The 13,480-nt window shown below is 50.7% G+C and overlaps 2 protein-coding genes across 2 annotated transcripts in view; one reads left to right on the plus strand and one right to left on the minus strand.

Annotated features, from left to right (window-relative positions):
• The window catches only part of ATAD2 (ATPase family AAA domain containing 2), an 82,848-nt gene extending 75,407 nt beyond the window's left edge, over nucleotides 1-7,441 (minus strand). Inside the window, exon 1 of the mRNA XM_082257941.1 lies at nucleotides 7,208-7,441. Coding sequence (XP_082114067.1) covers nucleotides 7,208-7,360 — 153 coding nt within the window. The 5' untranslated portion in view covers nucleotides 7,361-7,441. The remainder of the gene's footprint in view (nucleotides 1-7,207) is intronic.
• A 436-nt stretch (nucleotides 7,442-7,877) lies between these two features.
• NTAQ1 (N-terminal glutamine amidase 1) overlaps nucleotides 7,878-13,480 on the plus strand; it is a 52,807-nt gene continuing 47,204 nt past the window's right edge. The window contains exons 1-2 of the mRNA XM_082259675.1: nucleotides 7,878-8,087; nucleotides 13,082-13,181. Of these exons, the coding sequence (XP_082115801.1) occupies nucleotides 8,020-8,087; nucleotides 13,082-13,181 (168 nt within the window). The 5' untranslated portion in view covers nucleotides 7,878-8,019. The remainder of the gene's footprint in view (nucleotides 8,088-13,081; nucleotides 13,182-13,480) is intronic.

The following is a 13,480-nucleotide window of genomic DNA, read 5'->3' on the forward strand; positions in this document are numbered from 1 at the left end:
GCTTTCGTTATTCCAGATTAGCGTGTGCCAGAAGCTGTGAGGTAGTCAAGGTGTTTCCCGGCATATTGTAATTGGGCTTTTTTATGACATTGGCACAGTAAAGGCTTCCTTCTGGGAACTTGACCATGCAGCTCATTTTTGTTCAAGTAGTCATATTGTGCTCCTTGAAACAACTACACAATCCTTTTCAATTTACTTGTTATGCAGGTCTTTTGACAGTTCTTTTCTGCTCCCCATGGCTCAGTACCTAGCCTGCTCAGTGCATCCACATGGGAGCCAACAAACTGACTATTTATACACAGACACTAATTGAAATTTAAAAAGCCAAGGATGTGGGAAATTAAGGCCCCTTTCACACAGGCGGACCGTTCAGATCCGCCTGTCCGTTTTTTTGGCGGATCTGAACGGTCCCCCCATGCATTACTATGGGGCATCGGATGTCAGCGGAGACATGTCCGCTGACATCCGACCCGATCCGACAAATCTGGATGGATGGAAACCCTATTTTCCATCCGTCCAGCGGATTGGATCGGGTGAGAACGGACTGACGGTCTGTTGACATCCGATTTCCCCCATAGAGATGCATGGGGAACTGTCAGCTGTGTCTCCGCACACAGCGCAGAGACACAGCTGTCGTCCTGCTGCTCAGCGGGGGATCGGCGGCTCGACCCCCGCTGAGAAAAACGGACTCCGTCCAACGGACGGAGTGTGTGAAAGGAGCCTTACATTTAATTGCCATTTTAACCTGTGTGTCAGCTTGTGTGTCTTAACCAAGGGCAAACATTCCAGGGGATGGAAACTTTTGATCAAGGCCATTTGGACGATTTCTGTTAGAATTTAAAAAGGAGCCAAACTACTATGATAATAAATGGTTTCATATAATCACAATCCTTAAATAAAAAAAATCAGTCATGTTTTCAATATCCATGGCAAAATTTCACGATTTCTGCCAGGGTATGCACAACTGTATTGGCATAAAAAAGGCCTAAGGGTCCTTTCACACGAACGATCCGATCCGATCTGCCTGTCAGTTTTTCAGGCAGACCTGATCGGATCCTCCATGCATCCCTATGGGGCAGCGGATGTCTGCAGAGACATGTCCGCTGACACCCGCTGCCATCGGATCCGATCCTGTCTGTGAAATCTGGAAGGATGGAAACCCTATTTTCCATCCGTCCAGCGGATCGGATGAGAACGGACAGGCGGTCCGTTCTCATCCGATTCCCCCATAGAGGAGAGCAGGGATCTGACAGCACTATCTCCACACACAGAGCGGAGACGGAGATGTCATCTGCCTGCTCAGCAGGGATCGGCGGATCGATCCCCCACTGAGCAGAACAGAGTCCGCCGGTGGAGGCGGACTGTGTTAAAGGACCCTAAAGTAGAAAAAAAAAAAAACACACATTGCAGATGGGGTGTACAGCCTGACACAAAAATGAACAGCAGTACCTGCATGTAATTGTGTTAAAGGCAAAGTACAGCCAAAGCTTGTTTTACTTCTTCTGTGGATCACAGGAGTGCAGTCGGTTCTGCACTTCTGTGACCCGTTTTCAGCAGACAGCACCTGACTCAGCCTCTCAGTGAGCCGCTGAGAGCCTGAGCCGCCCACTCCACAGCCCAGCGCTCCAGTGAGTGCTGGAGTGGCAGTGCATACAGTGGCGACCAACAGTCACCAGCTCTCTGTTCAGTGAACTCTGAGAACCGAGCGGTCGGCGGTGTTTGATCACTTGGTTCTCAGTCTTAGAGCTGGCGGGAGACAGATGCAGTATCAGGCCGATGCAGCATCCTAGTAAGTGGTCTTGAAACTGCGGCCCGGGGGCCAGATGTGGCCATTTGCTTGCCTTTATCACTTGGGGCACTATTCCACCAAGTCACACAAATGACACTGACACCAGTAATGGGGCACCATTTTTAAAATTGATACCAATAACACTATTCTTCCCATTAAAACCAATTATGGGGCGCTCAAAGTTAGGTTGCATAACTGCACCTTTTTACTACTAGCTAGAACGTCGTTATTCTATGATTTCCATTTGTTGTTATTATGATTTTTGCTGTTCCTTTCCCTGTTTATTACTTGATACAACAATAAAAATATTCAACATAAAACCAATTATGGGGCACTGATATTGGGCCTTTTCTACTCCCACTGGTCACAGTCTGGCCCCCCCTAAAGCCTGAAGGACAGTAAACTGGCCCTTTGCTTAGAAAGTTTGGAGACCCCCGACATACTCCCCCCCTCAGCGCTCTGTTCTGCTGGCCGGGAAACTTCCCTGCCGGTAGAGCGCAAAGATGAGTGTTGGCGGCTATAGTTGGCAGCACTTATTGATCGGGAAGTACCCAACAGGTTGGCTTTACACAAGTCGATCGATAAGTGTCCAACCAGGGTGCCCGTACATGGATTGAAATGTTGATCCATGTATGGCTGGGCTTTAGACCTACCAAAAAACATTGTAATGAGTGCAAATTTATAGTAGAACCGAAGGCAATTTTTTTTCCTCATTGTGGAGTGTAAGAATTTTAACCCCTGCCTGGTATTGTCATGTGTTCCATTGGGGAGATTTCTCTTCACTTCCTGTTCCACAGCCACAACAGGAAGTGAGGGGAACTCCCTCCAACGTGAGGGACTTCGTTCGTCACCATTAATAAGCAGCACCTGTGCATGTCTCACAAGGGCAGCGCATTGGCGTGTGGTGTGGGACAAGCATATTTCTCACATAGCACTCTGGTGTGAACAGGCCCTAAAGCAGTGATGGCCAACCTTTTTAAGCCCGAGTGCCCAAACTTCATCACAAAACCAACTTATTTTTTTCAAAGTGCCAACACTGCAATTAAACTGCAGACACCCAGGTGATGATCGCACACTGCAAGAGGGATTGTAGTCAATTCAGCACTCGTCCGGCTCTGGCGCCCAGTGTCGGTGTACCTGGCAGCAGCGTCTCCTTTTGTTTCTGCCTTTGATCACCCTCCTCACTCTTGATGGTGTCCTCTCAGCACTGTCCTCTTGCTCCTCTCTGGCTGGTTCAACTCCAGGGGCTGTTGTGGCTTGGACTCTCCCTCCTGAACCACCTTAGCCTCATCTCACTCTTGTCTCCACACTCCTCTCATGCTTGCTGTCCCTTCTCTCTCAGCCCTTTTTTTTCCCAGGCTCCAAGCGGTCTCTCCTCTTTTTTTTACAGGGTATGCTGGGGCTGTAGTTTTTCTTTAATTGATTAAAAAGGAGCCATAGTCTTCTGAGACTACATGTCCCATGGTGCACTTGTCCTGGCCCCTCATTGGTCCCTGGCTTCAGCCGCTCTGTCCCGTGTTGCTTGACAGAAGAAGGGGAGCGAGTGGGGAAAATACATTGACAGCCCTCGCTCGCTTCTCCCCTTGTCACCGGGCGGGCAGTGGCGGTGTCTCTCGCGTGCCCACAGAGAGGGCTCTGCGTGCCAGCTGTGGCACGCGTGCCATAGGTTCGCCATCACTGCCCTAAAGCCTCATCCACACCTGCACATTGTGGTCACGTGTGTCTTAAGCCAGCATAAGATTGTAAGCTCTAACGAGTAGGGTCCCACAATCCAGCCGCCCGAACCCTCGCTTCTCTCTCCTCACAGCAGCCGGCATTGCAAGTGTGGGCACCCGGCTGTAACAGCTTGCGGCTAGGCGCATAGCGTCTCCCTATTGGTCAGGCAATCTTCTGGGACCTCAGAAAACCCAGAAGATTGCAAGGAAGGAGAAGTGGGAGCTGGTACCTGTCCCCCCCCCCCCCAAAAATGACATGCCAAATGTAGCATATTTGGGGGGGAGACGGGTGCTTAAAGCAGAATTTTCCCTTTCGGGTGAGCTCCGCTTTAACAGCCAGGCCAATTTTTGTGATACGGCACTGTGTTGCTTTAACTGACAATTGCGCGGACGTGGGACGCTGTACCCTAAAGGCTACGTTCACATGTGGGCGTAGCGGATCGCAGGCAGAATCACCACGATTCTGCCCGCGATCCGGAAATCATTGCAAATTGCGGGACGCCTGTGCGATGCCCCGTGATTTGCAATGGCACCCCAAACACTGTGCGATGTTGCAGAAATTTCCGCCTGCCGAATTACGGTAACATCGCGCAGAATCGCATGACGCACAAAAGAAGCTCTTGTACATTTTTTGGGCGTCATGCGTCCCGCGATTCTGTTTGCGCGATGTTACAGCGACTCGGCAGGCGGAAATCGCGGCAACATCGGACAGCTTTTGGGGTGCTATTGCAAATCACGGGCATCCAGCGATTTGCAATGATTTCCGGATCGCAGGGCAGAATCGCGGTGTTTCTACCCCCGATCCGCTACGCTCACATGTGAACGTAGCCTGATACAATTAATTGACGTCCTTTTCCCCCACAAACAGAGCTTTCTTTTGGGGGTATCATCTCTGTGGGTTTTATTTTTTGCGCTATAAACAAAAAAAAAAAAAAAAAAAAAAAAAAAAAAAAAAGAGCGACAATGCTGAAAAAAAAAAAAAATATATATATAATATATATTTTTTTTTTTTACTTTCGGCTATAAAACATTCCCATTTGCCAATACAATTTTGTTGTAATCTGTGTTTCTATGTAGGAAAAGAATGAAAATAAATAAAGATTAAAAAAAAACATTCCCAATAAAAATATTCTCATCAATTTAGGCCAATATGTATTCTACATGTTTTTTGTAAAAAATAATCCCAATAACCATATATTGATTGGTTTGGTCGAAAGTGAGTGTCTACAAACTATGGGATATTTTTAAGGAATTTTTATTAATTTTTTTTACTAGTAATGACAGCGATCAGCAATTTTTAGCAGGACTGCGACAATGCGGCAGACAAATCGAACACCTGACACTTTTTGGTGACAAGTGACACCAATACAATGATCAATGCTAAAAAAAATGAACTGTCACTGCACTAATGACACGGACAGGGAAGGGGTTAACACCAGGGGCGATCAAAGGATTAAGAGTGTCCCTAGGAGGTGCTTTCTAACTGTGGCGGGGGGGGGGGGGGGGGTTGGGAGACAGATTCAGGTTGCTGCTTAGCAGGAACACAAGATCTCCATCTTGTCTCCTTGCAGAGCGATGATCTGCCTTGTTTACATAGGAAGACCGCCGTTCTGCCTCTCCGGGGGATTATCATGGGTAGTCGGTGAACCAGCTGATTGACATCCCTGCTAGCCAATCACGGTGTTCTATCAGATTTCCCTACCTACGTCGTTTCCAGTTGATCAGCTGTGGATTCGTCATACAGCAGCTTGTACCTGCGTCACACGTCCTATTGGGCATGCGCAGAATAGGTAGAGAATTTTAATAACATCGTAAGGGGTCAGGCAAAAGTCCTACTGCGCACGCGCACCAATGGGTCGGGCAGCGGGATCTCTTATAACAAACATCCATCCGATCTTCATGACCCACACTGCGATAAGCTGACACTGCACCGACCCGACAATCCAATCTCCATACCCCACACTGTGCCGACCCGACAATGAGACCATGCACGTGTTTGTAGAGAATAGGATTGTCCCATTGTCGGGTGGGTGCAGTGTGTGCCATGGAGATCGGATGGATGATTGTTATAAGAGATGTTGCTACCCGATCCGTTGGTGCGCATGCGCAGTAGGACTTTTGCCTCACGATGTTATCAAAATTCCCTACCTATTCCGCACATGCGCAGTAGGACGTGTGACGCAGCTACAGCTGGTGCATGACGAACCTGCACCGGAAATTACGTAGGTAGAGAAATCTGATGGGGTAGGGTTTTCTGACAGAACACCGGGGCAATGGTGCCATCCAGTGGCTACTGAACAAAAGGGCGTACAGGTACGTTGTATCATGCAACAGCGCCACACTGCAACAGTACATACACGGTTGCTGGTTGGGAAGTGGTTAAGGATGCTGGGAGGTGAGGCGGAGTTTATGATCATGTGACCTCCTTGATTGACGATCACATGACTAGAAAGCTCCTGATTGCAAGCAACAATCAGGAGCTTTCCGGTTGCCGCAGGTAACTGTGGCGGGAGCGCGCTCACAGCTGGTTTTTGCAACATTGCATGCATGTATATGGCCGCTCGGTGCCAAGGGGTTAAGGAGATCGTCCAATCAGTTTGGAACATGTACGGCCTAACAAATCGCCCAATCAGATTGTACGGCCAGTTTAGGGGAATGGTCCAATCGGATTACACTTTGTGCTGCTTAACGATGGATGGGCGATTCAGATTGTACAGTGTATGGCCAGCTGTAAGGAGATTGGCCAATCAGATTGGAAGCTGTATAGGCCATCCCAAACATATGGTACACTGGGATTGTATAGGATATGATTTGGGGGGGGGGGGGGTCTCCCTCCATCCCCCAGCACTGACCCCCCTCCAGTCCCCCAGCACTGACCCCCCTCCAGTCCCCCAGCACTGACCCCCCTCCAGTCCCCCAGCACTGACCCCCCTCCAGTCCCCCAGCACTGACCCCCCTCCAGTCCCCCAGCACTGACCCCTCTCCAGTCCCCCAGCACTGACCCCTCTCCAGTCCCCCAGCACTGACTCCCTCCATCCCCCCAGCACTGATCCCCTCCATCCCCCCAGCACTGATCCCCTCCATCCCCCCAGCACTGACTCCCTCCAGTCCCCCAGCACTGACTCCCTCCAGTCCCCCAGCACTGACTCCCTCCATCCCCCCAGCACTGACCCCTCCATCCCCCCAGCACTGACTCCCTCCATCCCCCCAGCACTGACCCCCTCCAGTCCCCCAGCACTGACCCCCTCCAGTCCCCCAGCACTGACCCCCTCCAGTCCCCCAGCACTGACCCCCTCCAGTCCCCCAGCACTGACCCCCTCCAGTCCCCCAGCACTGATCCCCTCCATCCCCCAGCACTGATCCCCTCCATCCCCCAGCACTGACCCCCTCCATCCACCCAGCACTGACCCCTCCATCCCCCAGCACTGACCCCTCCATCCCCCAGCACTGATCCCCTCCATCCCCCAGCACTGACCCCCTCCATCCCCCCAGCACTGACCCCTCCATCCCCCAGCACTGACCCCCTCCATCCCCCCAGCACTGACCCCTCCATCCCCCATCACTGATCCCCCTCCATCCCCCCAGCACTGACCCCTCCAGTCCCCAGCACTGATCCCCTCCATCCCCCAGCACTGACTCCCTCCATCCCCCAGCACTGATCCCCTCCATCCCCCAGCACTGACCCCTCCGGTTCCCCCCTCACCTTGGCCCGGCGCCCCTCCTCTCCCCCGGACGGCTCGGTTCTCCGGTTGCTCCGGCGGTCCAGGCTCAGGAATTCGGAGCTGGAGTCGAGCAGCGATTCTTCCTCATTGTCCGGAGCGCTCCTGGCCCCGGCAGAGCTCCGTAGTTGCACCATGACCGCCGCCTCCTCCTCACACAGCTTCTTACCGCCAACACTTCCAAATTCTGGCGCCACAATCCGCCCTCACACACAGCGAGCGCCACCGCCAGATCCCTCCGCCACCGACCCAACTACTGATCCCTTCACAGCACCGACACCCCCGCCACTACTCCGGACAGCCGCCTGCACCCTCCGTCCTTACAGGATCTACACCGGGATCGGGGGGGCTCTCCGGCCAGCCGGGAGGACGCACTTCTTTAGGACTATTTGGCGTGGCGCGAAAACGTCGGCGGAGAGATCTATTAGGTTTCCAATGGATTGCAGTTGAGTTTTGGCGCGGAAGATAAAAGATGAATCTGATTGGCTCTCTGTCGTGAGAGCACGCCCCCTCCGGCGTGCTGACACGTCTAACACAGGCTCTGGCGCATGACAGTGGGCGGGGTGTGTGTAGCGAAGGAGAAATACGCGGGTTGTTTTCCTGTTGATCGGGCGCTGATTGGCTGAGGGAGGTGGGAGGGGATTTAGCGGAGAAATAGGACTGCTGCACCAGGTTGTGTTGTCGGATGACAGTTTCCGAATCCTTGTTTCCGGGGGAAGAGTTTACTGTGACACCAGCTGTCATTGTTGTGTAATGGAAGACATGTGAGAATGGAGAGGTGTATTCCTGTGTAGTCATGACTCTCTCCCAGCACAGGAATGTCCTTCCACTCCGTACTGACTGCTGCTACACCAGCTGCTACTGGTAAGAGCCCCCCCCACACACAATGGCCAGGGGGACGTGTTATAGCCAGGGATTTTTTCTCTCAGAAAAAAAGGTGCAGGAACTCAACCCCCCCCCCCCCAACCTGGTCAAAATGTCATTAACAGTGAGAGGGTCTTACAGGGGCATCAAATACCAGGAGTGCATTCTGAGCAGAGTTTGGTGGGGTTACACGCAGAGTTCAGGGGAGCGCTAGGTGCAGAGTTCAGGGTTCATAGGTGTGCTACGTATACAGTGCAGAGTTCAGGGGTGTGCTACACACACAGTGCACAGTTCAGGGGTGTGCTACACTCAGCGTGCAGTGTTCAGGGGTGTGCTACACTCAGCGTGCAGAGTTCAGGGGTGTGCTACGTATACAGTGCAGAGTTCAGGGGTGTGCTACGTATACAGTGCAGAGTTCAGGGGTGTGCTACGTATACAGTGCAGAGTTCAGGAGTGTGCTACGTATACAGTGCAGAGTTCAGGAGTGTGCTACGTATACAGTGCAGAGTTCAGGGGTGTGCTACACACAGAGTGCAGAGTTCAGGGGTGTGCTACGTATACAGTGCAGAGTTCAGGGGTGTGCTACACACAGAGTGCAGAGTTCAGGGGTGTGCTACGTATACAGTGCAGAGTTCAGGGGTGTGCTACGTATACAGTGCAGAGTTCAGGGGTGTGCTACGTATACAGTGCAGAGTTCAGGGGTGTGCTACGTATACAGTGCAGAGTTCAGGGGTGTGCTACGTATACAGTGCAGACTTCAGGGGTGTGCTACGTATACAGTGCAGAGTTCAGGAGTGTGCTACGTATACAGTGCAGAGTTCAGGAGTGTGCTACGTATACAGTGCAGAGTTCAGGAGTGTGCTACGTATATAGTGCAGAGTTCAGGAGTGTGCTACGTATACAGTGCAGAGTTTGGGAGTGTGCTATGTATACAGTGCAGAGTTCAGGGGTGTGCTACACTCAGCGTGCAGAGTTCAGGGGTGTGCTACACTCAGCGTGCAGAGTTCAGGGGTGTGCTACACTCAGTGTGCAGAGTTCAGGGGTGTGCTACACTCAGCGTGCAGAGTTCAGGGGTGTGCTACGTATACAGTGCAGAGTTCAGGGGTGTGCTACATATGCAGTGCAGAGTTCGGGAGTGTGCTACGTATACAGTGCACAGTTCAGGGGTGTGCTACGCATACAGTGCAGAGTTCGGGAGTGTGCTACGTATATGCGCTACACGCAGGGTTGAGGGGTGCGCTACATGCAGGGTGCAGGAGTTCAGCCTTCTTCCACATCTGCTTAGCCTTGCATCCCCCATCCACATCTCACTTTTACCCCTCTTCTTCTCTAGTACCTCCCCTCACACTGTAGATGGCTTTGCCTCTTTCACTTGCAGGGAGATCATCCAATTGGGGTGCCAGCATTTTCCCTGCACCCCAGGTACCCGCATCTCCTGTCCCCATCCTGCACTTGGAAAGCTGATAAAAAGCCCTGTTTATAGCTCTGTAGGTTGTTTGGATACTCTAGTGGCGCAGGCATCCCATGTTCTGTAGTAGAATAGGTGGCCTTGGTTCTCTAGCAGGGCAGGCGGCTGCTAGGGGTGCCACCTCATCCCTTTTACCAGGACACATATTAATTACACAGGTTCTGAGGCTAATATAATGCAGATAAGGCACCAAGTGAGTTTTATTACCACCTTAATCAGCCACAGAACCTGTGTAATTAATATGTGTCCTGGTAAAAGGGATGAGGTGACAACCCTAGTAGGCGGTGTGTCCTGCAGCAACATAGGTAAGCTGTGTTCTGTAGTCCTGCAGCGACATCTGTAGGCTGGGATCTGTAGTGACGCAGACGGCCCGTGTCTTGTAGTGATGTCGGTAGGCTGGGATCTGTAGTGACGCAGGCAGCCTGTATATTGTAGTGATGTCGGTAGGCTGGGATCTGTAGTGACGTCAGGAAGGCTGGGATCTGTAGTGACGCAGACGGCCCGTGTCTTGTGACGTCGGGAAGGCTGGACTCTGTAGTGACGCAGACAGCCTGTGTATTGTAGTGACGTCGGTAGGCTGGGATCTGTAGTGACGCAGGCGGCCCGTGTATTGTAGTGACGTCGGTGGGCTGGGATCTATAGTGACGCAGGCGGCCGGTGTCTTGTAGTGACTTTGGTGGGCTTGGATCTGTAGTGACTTTTGTGGGCTGGGATCTGTAGTGACTTTGGTGGGCTGGGATCTGTGGTGACTTTTGTGGGCTGGGATCTGTGGTGACTTTTGTGGGCTGGGATCTGTGGTGACGTCGGTAGGCTAAGATTTGTAGTGACGCAGGCGGCCCGTGTCTTGTAGTGACGTCGGGATCTGTAGCGGCACAGGCGGCCAGTGTCCTGCAGCAACATAAGTAGACTGGATTCTCTACAGACGGTGACTCAGGCCTATTCCATTAAAGGTCAGGTTCCACCTTTCCCTGTCATGGCACATTGTGCTCGGGCGCTGAGTGCTTCTTAGGCCTTCCGTCATCAGGCTTCAATATCGCAAGTTTGCAAGGCGGCCACTTGGTCGCTGGTGCATCCCTTCACAAAATTCTGTAAGGTAGATCCTTTGGCATCTGCGGATGCTTCTTTTGGCTGCAGTTTTGCAGGCTGCTGTATAAGAAGGGCTGTTCCCTCTTGAGGGGTGTTTTTCTTTAAACTCTTATTTTTCAGACAGGGCTCCTGTGTCCTGGTCAAGGGCTCTTATGTTTAGCCTTGGGTTATTTTCCCCACCCCTCATTTTCCTTTTGGCACTGCTTTTGGACATCCCAGTAGTTATGAATTATGGAGCGAAGTGTCCGTCGAACGAATTTTAATTTTTGTACTTACCGTAAAAAATCAATTTTTCTGAGTTTGACGGACACCACACCCTCCCCTCTATGGAGTTCTGATACTTCTAATACTGCTTGCTACTAAACTGATTACCTAGAGCAGAGAGGGGAGTTATATATCAGCTGAGGACGGCCCATGGGCGCTGCCAGGGTTTTTTTTTGTTCTGCCTAGTCCTACTCCTGGGCGAGGCAATATAACCCAATAGTTATGATTTATGGAGTGCTGTGTCCATCGATGAACGAAAGAGAAATGGATTTTACGGTAATTAGAAGAATCCCATTTTTTTAACTGTTGGGGCATGTAAGGTTGTGGAAGAATTTAGTAGACCCTAGTCTCTATAAAGTTGATTACTACTGCTATAAATTATCACCACCTATTAAACAAAATAAAAAGAGAACAAAGTTCTACCTTAAAGCGGTAGTATACTCTAAAAAAAAAAAAAAAAAAAACCCTGCAAGACAAAGGCATAACGAGCTAGGATGCATCGCATACTAGCTCATTAGGAAATACTTACCTTAAAACGAAGCCCCGATACAGACCCCCGGACACCGCTGTGGGAGCGGACATGATCCCTCTGCGTCTCTTCCAGGTTCTGCGGCTCCGGCGCTGTGAGTGGCTGGAGCCGCAATGTCACCCCACGCATGCACACAGGGTTTTACCTTTCCGGCAACTTCCCGGCAAGGAACTCTGAAGGTCCGCCGGACCTTCAGAGCGCATGCGCCGCTAGCATCAGCGGCTGCATGCAGTGCAAATATCTCCTAAACCCTGCAGGTTTAGGAGATATTAATTGTACCTACAGGTAAGCCTTATTATAGGCTTACCTGTAGGGTAAAAGTCACAAAAATCGGTATACTACCACTTTCAGAAAATGGAAATCTTTCAGATGGGGACAAAGACATCATTAAAAAACCCCCTTTAACAGATGGATACTGTAAGTAAATTTTGTCAGGTTTTTATTGCTATTTGTATTACCGTGTTGGTGATTTTTCCCTCCTTTTCTGTCCTAGTGACAGGTGTCATTTGGACTGGAAGTGAGTTAAATCTTCCAAATGGGGACACAGACACAAATAAAACCTTAAAGTGGGAATAAAAGCCTAAGTATAACTATTCTTTAAAGATGTTCCATCCCCCCTCCTACCTAGCCCATCTAAAAAGATCTGTGCACTTACCTGTTTGTAGAGAAAAACACAAGCGCCATCTGAGTGCAGCATAACATGTTTATTAATGGCAGAAGAAACGTAGATAATCACACATAAGATAGGAGTGTGCTTCTGGCTCACAGAGTAATTTCCTAACATGAGAGTCCCCTGGGAGGAGGGATGCCTCAGGATGGCCTCGGCGGCTGCCCGATCCTAGGATGCGGCTGGTAGATGTCAGCTTCTCCGTGGCTCTTGTGGAAAGTCCGGTGGCTTCTCCTGTGCTGGGGGGTTGCCAAGGCCTTGGCAACCTCCCTGCACCCGGAAGTCGAGCACAGGAGAAGCCATCGGATTGTCCACAAGAGGCTGACATCTACTAGCTGCTTCCTAAGATCGGGCAGCCGCTGAGGCCACCCTGAGGCATCCCTCCTCCCAGGGGACTCTCATGTTAGGACATTACTCTGTGAGCCAGAAGCACACTCCTATCTTGTGTGTGATTATCTACGTTTCTTCTGCCATTAATAAACATGTTATGCTGCACTCAGATGGCGCTTGTGTTTTTTCTCTAGTCACTGAACAAGTCCCTTCTTGCTTGAACACAGAGCAGCCGTCCAAGAGCTTGCACCTATCTTCTATCAATATACTCATTGCATTAGACTTGCTACGTTTTGATGGACTTGCATGCCTTTATCTTTTCATGTATGACATTTTTCATTACTGTCTCGAGCCACCTACCCTGTTCCATCACCTATAGGGGCCAGCACAGATCCTCTTTGTGCCAGTATGTGTTATTTTGTTACTTACCTGTTTATAATCTGCTCTGGTCTGGCCACATAATCAGTTTTGGCTTCTCCCAGCCGATGTTGAGCTCTCCCTGGGCCCGAACTGCAGGATCACATGATCAGACTGGATCGGATTAAAAAAAAAGGGAAGTACATAGATCTTCATAGATCCTTTTAAAAACGGATTCCAATGTCTCAGATCTATGCTGCACTATAACTTGTTCTTTTTCCTTTTATTCACAGTGAAGAAAATGTCTGGAAGCTCTGTGAGCACATCCGAGATCAGAGTGAAAGGCATCTGCAAGAATTCTATGCTGTATTCCTGTCCAATGAAAAGAGAATGGTGAGACATACTCACCATTAATATATATTAAAAGTGTAAATACTTATGCGCTGCTATGTGTAAATAGTGAGCCCCTGTTCACACTGGGGCGATCTGTCAGGCGACCTGGTCGCCTGACAGGTCGCCTGCCATACAGAAGCTATGGACCCGTTCTAATAGGAGCGACACAAGTCGCTCCGACTTAGAAAAAGGGTCCGGAGCTTCTTTGGGGCGACCCGGAGCGACTTGCATAGACTTCAATGTTATGAAGTCCGTGCCGGCCACTCCGAGGTCGCGGTGCGAGCAGCGCGCCGCGACCT

Source organism: Pelophylax lessonae (genome assembly GCF_965119305.1).
Source record: "Pelophylax lessonae genome assembly, chromosome: 5".
Lineage (NCBI taxonomy): Eukaryota > Metazoa > Chordata > Amphibia > Anura > Ranidae > Pelophylax > Pelophylax lessonae.